This window comes from Adiantum capillus-veneris, chromosome 27 (assembly GCF_014529385.1).
Source record: "Adiantum capillus-veneris isolate H3 chromosome 27, ASM1452938v2, whole genome shotgun sequence".
Taxonomy (NCBI): Eukaryota; Viridiplantae; Streptophyta; class Polypodiopsida; order Polypodiales; family Pteridaceae; genus Adiantum; species Adiantum capillus-veneris.
Window position 1 is genome coordinate 110,310,510 of NC_140957.1, and position 6,416 is coordinate 110,316,925.

General features: G+C 43.5%; 1 protein-coding gene across 4 annotated transcripts in view; it reads left to right on the forward strand.

Moving 5' to 3' along the window:
- Positions 1-6,104, forward strand: part of LOC147422561 (uncharacterized) — an 86,343-nt gene extending 80,239 nt beyond the window's left edge. For all 4 annotated transcript variants that reach the window (XM_086503154.1, XM_086503152.1, XM_086503153.1 and 1 more), the window contains 7 exons: positions 3,067-3,194; positions 3,305-3,552; positions 3,634-3,762; positions 3,900-4,038; positions 4,252-4,394; positions 4,479-4,514; positions 4,605-6,104. In XM_086503154.1, coding sequence (XP_086359280.1) covers positions 3,067-3,194; positions 3,305-3,552; positions 3,634-3,762; positions 3,900-4,038; positions 4,252-4,394; positions 4,479-4,514; positions 4,605-5,411 — 1,630 coding nt within the window. In that variant the 3' untranslated portion in view covers positions 5,412-6,104. The remainder of the gene's footprint in view (positions 1-3,066; positions 3,195-3,304; positions 3,553-3,633; positions 3,763-3,899; positions 4,039-4,251; positions 4,395-4,478; positions 4,515-4,604) is intronic.
- Positions 6,105-6,416: the final 312 nt, after the last annotated feature.

Sequence of the window (6,416 nt, forward strand, 5' to 3'; positions counted from 1 at the left end):
AAAGTAATCTCAACGTCAGTCGAGCTCGAAAAGTCGACTGAATTTCCATCCTGAAACCTGCATAAAAAATTAGGGTTAGGTTCCTTCCATAAGGTCGTAGACAACCACAGCATGGTCCATCAGCTCTTGGATACACAGTGTTCCTCTGGCGGCGATGGTAGTTCCAAGACATAGCAATCGCACCGAACCTCCAAGGTTATACTGAGAGATGTCGAGAAATTTCAAGATATAATCTGCTAGGGTTTCCATGGTAAGCATTTCAGGATGCCCCACTCTGCCAGAAGTTGCACTCTGAAGGAAGATGTCAGAAACCATACAACTTCGGGCAAAAGTTTTCTTGAAAGTTTGCCAAATACTTGGAGTATGCTGCTTGGTAGCTATCAACATCTGCATGGCACTGCCCCTCTGAGAAAAACAGTGACTCGAAACAAATCTTGGATCCTTCTTTTGCAAGTGATCTTAATGGCTTATGCCCTGTAAGACATGAGCAGTGAAAACTGGAGCGCGCGCGATGCACGATGAAGTAAGGGTGGGAGTGGCTAATAAGTCCGGGGCCGAGTGGCCGAAGATACCTCAAATAAAATTCCAATAGCTTTGTTTGTCTTTTGTAGGACCGATATGCTTTCAATAAAGTACACGACTGATGCTCTGATACCACTATCACAAGACGGGCACCACGTGCCAATAGAAAAGAATAGACTGAACAGACTTTTAGCACTTCAATAACAATTGAACTGAAAGAGAGAGAGACGACACGTGACACGGAGTGGCGGAATTCCACCCCAGAGAATATTGGCCCCAAACCTTGGCGCCCCTTTCGGTATTTCTTTATATTGCATCAACACAGTACAAGCCGGTACTCCAGACTTTGCACCTTCTCTTGGAACCATGCCAGAGAATGAGCCCTTAGCACATATTTAAAGGCCCTAGGCCCCAAAAGCAGTTTACAGTAAAAAGCCTTAAAAACTCAAAAGCTTCTAGTCCAAAAAGCAATGCCAAAAGCTGCCAGCGTAATTTACGTGGAAATCCGTACGGCATGCCATGTCAGCACTGCAAGGCGTAATTTCTGGGACGTCCGTACTATTGCCACGTCATCAATTGCGTGTGTGTGGGTTGGTCCTGCTTTATTTTAATTCATTTATGTCACTTAGGGCCCCATCGGACGGGGTCCCCATAAGTTGGTAGGACTTCTTCTTCTTTTGTTACTTGTTCTTCTTAGGGTTTAGGCCCCTTGGTCGGCATCTGTAAGTTGGCTCCATTCTGTAGGCTTTGACACGTCAGCAGTTTGTGACAGATACATATTCAGCCTAGCGTTTTGGGAACAGGAGACCAACCATAGCGTTTGCAGTTTCCGGCGACAATTCAGCCTCATTGCACTGGCGTTTGACATTTTCAGCAGTTAGCCTCGGTACTGTAGCCCCCAAACCTTGTAGATCTCACCTTCCCGCAGCAGATCCTTGCCGCACGGTCAAATCAGCCAGCGTTTGTAGATTCAGCCCGCTATTTGCAGATTTCAGCATTTGCGTTTTCAGCGCGTCGTCACTGACATAGAGTCAGAATTCAGCAGATACAAGATTTGCAGATTTCAGCCCTTAGCGTTTTCAGATTTCAGCCCGTCTTGTTGCCGTCCTCATCGTCGGCAAGTCCATTGCATTGTAGAGATTTGTGCAATCAATAGTAGACCGCTCTCGCCATAGAGAGTGGGGCCTTCGGAGGAGGGTTTGACAACATTTCGGTGTCGTATTCTTCTCTCTCTATCTCTCAGTCTCAGCACCTTCATTCACAGTGTTTAGCACTTTGTTTGTGATCATTTGCGCTCTCTCACTAAAGGAATGGAAGGCTCTCCCTTCCGTAATTAAAAGGAACCCTTGAGCACAGTTTGGAGCACTCATCTTGAGCAAAGTTCAACATTCACATCCGTTGCACCTCTCTCTCTCTCTCTCTCTCAATTAAATGATAAAGTCTAATTATCAGAGTATTTTTAATATTTTTATGCATTCCCGCTTGTAACAGACTTCTTCCAGAGGATCAGAGATCCACCACCACCGACCACACAGAGAGGGGTCACCCTAGAGCATGCTGAGACGATTAGAGCTTGGAGACGGCGAGGAGCTCCCCCAAACTACATCACGGATAGATCCAAGAGATCTAGTCTCGGGACTGCAAGCTTGTCTGGGAGAGACCAGCCCAGTTGTTGGCAGACCCAGCAGCATTTATTCGGGCTGTTCTTACCCGAGAGCCATCCATGTACCACATATTTCACCCCCTGTTTAGCACATGATGGAGCTAGATAGTCTAATACATCTGCACGGTTGTGCTACCTTGAGCATATAGCTGCATTTACACCTCTAGAGATAGTGCTACCTCTCTCTCTTACATACAATGTATCTCAGCCAAGATGGATCACCACTCTACCAGGTGACATATGGTCTCCACAACTAGATGATTACTTCGTGTATTTTTTGTACCTTCAATGTCAGCTGGCATTCTTTGACTAAGATTTTTGGAACAATTTGTTTGATCAGGTGCTTTGTGTAGTGCTACGTTTTCCTGGATCTAACTGGAAGTTGACCAAAATTTTCTGATGAGGTGTAAAGAAGAAAGAGGCTGCTTGAATCATTTTATATAAACCAGTTCCAGTTTTGCATGGTGGCTGATGCGCTGAATGCACCTGTTGTTCTGTTCTAGGTGGTCATGCCAATCGTCGTGTGTAACTTCCTATTTATTTAGAGGTGTACAATTCAGATGGTGAAAGCAAGGTTTAAACAGGAGTGTTTTTGAGCACTGCGTTGCATATTTGTGATGCAAATTGTCATGCATGAGCCCTTGTTACTCTCTTTGTCATAAAGACATGCAACTGATGGGGCTCAGCTTTAAAATTTATTTAGTTTGATGGTCATTTCAGAGGCTGTTGGGTAAGTGGCGTTGGCCACTTTGAAACATTATAATGTTAAAGAGCTGAGCGATTTTGCAGCTTCCATTTTCTTTTTGAAGTAGGAAGGAATAAGCGTGTGATGGATTTGTATTTTATGTTCAGAAGTTTCCTTATGTTGAGCTGTTTTGCAGGGGTATTGTAGCATGTTTCTGCTATCTGGATAATTTGTATGTGAAAGTCACAATGAACAGTGCATTCAATGATCAGATTCTAGCAGAAAAGCTCAAAAAGCTTAACAACTCACAGCAGAGCATTGAGAGTAAGTATAAGAACTTTTAACTCACTAGGACATTTTTGTATCTGGAAACTGTGTTTGGTATGAAGTTAAAAAATCTTAAGCAGCAACACATGTCTAATGGTTTGTTACAGCTCTGTCTCATTGGTGCATTTTCCACCGTAAGAAAGCGCATTTGGTTGTTGAAACCTGGGACAAACAACTCAGAGTGCTACCAAAGGAACAGCGTATACCATTCCTCTACCTTGCAAATGATATTCTTCAAAATAGTAGACGCCGAGGTGGAGAGTTTGTTATAGAGTTTTGGAAAGTGCTCCCGGGAGCTCTGAAAGATGTGCTCGAGAAAGGGGATGACCAAGCACACAGTGTTGTACTGCGGCTAGTAGGTTTTGAATTGTACATGTGATAATGTTTCTGGCATGCTTGCTGTTTACTTTTTTGCTAACACCTGTGCTGTTGGCAGGTAGACATATGGGATGATAGAAAAGTCTTTGGAATTAGAGCTAAAACGTTGAGGGAAGAACTACTTGGAGCTGAGCCTCCAACTGACTTATCAGAGCAGCATCTTAAGGCAAATAACAATGCCAAAATGGTAAGGGAATTATTTAATTGTAACATTCTTTTTATTAGTGTTTATTTAAATCCATTAGTCATACCTTACTGCTCATGTTTATTGTTTTTATGGAGGCATTTGTATATTTATTCTCTGGTGATGAGATTTTGCTACAGAAAGTTGCAGTAAGTAGCCTACAGGACAAATTAATTTCTGCTTATCGATCTGTTCAAAATGCTGCAAATGATGAGGAAGCAATGTTGGGTAGATGCAATGCTGCAGCCGCTCGTATCGAAGGGTTGGAGAAAGAAGCAGGTACCTCCTTACATGCAAGAGGCCATGCTTTTATGTACAGGACTTCGCAGAGCATATTTATGCACAGCGTGGAAGTTCTCCTTATGAGTACATACATCTCTTATTAAGAATGCACTTTTATCAAGGTTCATTATGATTGCTTATACCTGAAGAAGAGTTTCAGGTTTTTAACTGCTAGTTTGTGCTGATCAAGATTGGTGTGCTTGTCGGCAGATGTCTTGTCAGATAAAAGCATTCTGGTAACTGCATTACAGGAGCAGGAAGATATTGTTTCTCACTGCATTGGGCAGCTAGAGACAAGTGAGACTGCAAAACTTGCTCTCATCTCTGTGTTAAAGGAAGCACTAAAAGAGCAGGTAATTTTTATAGTCATCTTTCTCAGTATTGGTTATCCCCACTTGGCTGAAGCTGTTACCGGACATTGATTTCTTGTCCACCAGGAGAGTAAGCTTGAGCTGATTCGGTCTCAACTTCAGGTGAACCTTCTAATTGTGAAATGCCTCCTATTCTATCCAACAGTGGGCTGCCTCCTTGCTGCAATAACTCTCTCTTTATGATGTACGCAGAATGCAAAGTCTCAGGTACATCATTCTGAGAAACTACGGCAGCAGTTTCTGGCACGCAGCAGCCCTCCTCCAACAGAATCAGTTCAGCAGCAGGACAAACTGGATGCCAAAATGGGATCCTTCAAAAGCATGGCAAGCGATACGTACCAATGGCCGCCACTTCCCCCAACAGAAGAAATGACCTCTTTCGTAGATGAGTTCAAGAGTCCTGGCATAGCAACTTCTGCGGCAGCAGAGGTTGCGGCCAAGCTAGCAGCTTCATCATCCTCAGCTCAGGTGCTGGCATCTGTATTATCATCAATGGTGGCTGAAGAAGCTTCAAACATAAGGACTGCAAGTGCACCCCTTGAGGGATCTTCCAATATCAACTTCCCAGAAAAAAGGCAACGGATTGATGAGGAATCAGACTTTGTGCGAAGTTCAGAAAATAACTCAGCTTTTGTGCACCAACCGCCACCACCACCGCCTCCGTTACAAGGAACAGGGCCACAGTATTATTCTGGTTCTGTGCAGATGTACTCATCCTCTCCTCAGCAGGGTCAACCTCATTATCCTCCACTCCCCCCAGGTCCACCGCAACCAACAAATATGAGTACACACAGTTTTGGATATGCAAATGTACTTCCTCGGCCACCGCCGCCGCCGCCACCACATCCTCCCATGCAGGGCCAGGTGCCGTTAAGTACGCTTCAAACAGTTGCGACTCCTCAAGTCTTCAATTCTGGGACGTATCCGGCTTTGAGATCACCAGGGATCAGTTTCTTTGATCAGCAATCAATGCCTACTGCTCACCTCCCAAGGCATTGATCAGCTTTGAATGAAAGCAGCACGTCAACTCATGGTGCAAACAGAAGCAGGTGATCAGAATGAAGATTTTTCTTGTGGACCGTTGTTAAAAAAGGTCCTGGCTTTCCTTCAATCTATTCGCATTGGTCGTAACCTGGCAGGGTCTAGTTGGTACTTAATTAGAATTCTGAAGACTAGGTACTAAATTAGTTCAGCAACATAGTAGGAAAGAATGTAGACGAATTGTCTGACATCCCGAAAAAGTGATGCCATTCTTCTGTTGACATTTTCTGTAGCTGTTAATGATGAGGCACCTGTACAATATCCTGGATCTTGATTTCTTTATAAATTTGATTCTCATCTGTTGCTAGTGTTCCATGCACAATGACTGACAGCGCAACAAGGTTTCCTAAGACATCTTTATGTTCAATACTGAAAGCGAAGCCAACAAGATTGCTATCATAGTAATGTGGTTGGATGCCAGTTTCTTGGTACTCTGGCTTTCAGTCTGGTCAGTCTTGCTCAGTCGCAGAGGTGATACTTGTTGTGTTTTGGGTAATGACCTTTTGTGGGAATGGGATTTTACACGTGACATGGATGATGTTATGAAATTGGCTACATGTATATTTCCTAACCTAGAAATCTAATGGTCCTTGACAGGAGAGAATATTATTGTGTGAAAAATAGATAGTAGAATGCTTTTTTACAGCGTTTTATTTGAACACGTGCATGCGTATGCTATCTTTAATTCTGTAGCAATTGTGATCATAGGATATCTGAGCATGGTTGCTTTTTGGTGGGTCTAATGGTTTGGGAGGTGCTGGTCTATTGACTGTATGTGCAAAGGTCATAGAAAAATTGGCTTTTATCATTAGTTTCTGGCTGAGCCAGAAAGTCTTGGTGAAATTCTTCCGCATAATGTTTGCTCGAGCAGGACATGCAGATGTGGCAGAGTGCTCATGTTATGATGCATATTGCTCGGCATGTCAGTGCATAGTGATGCATTCTTACTCGAGATTTTGAGAA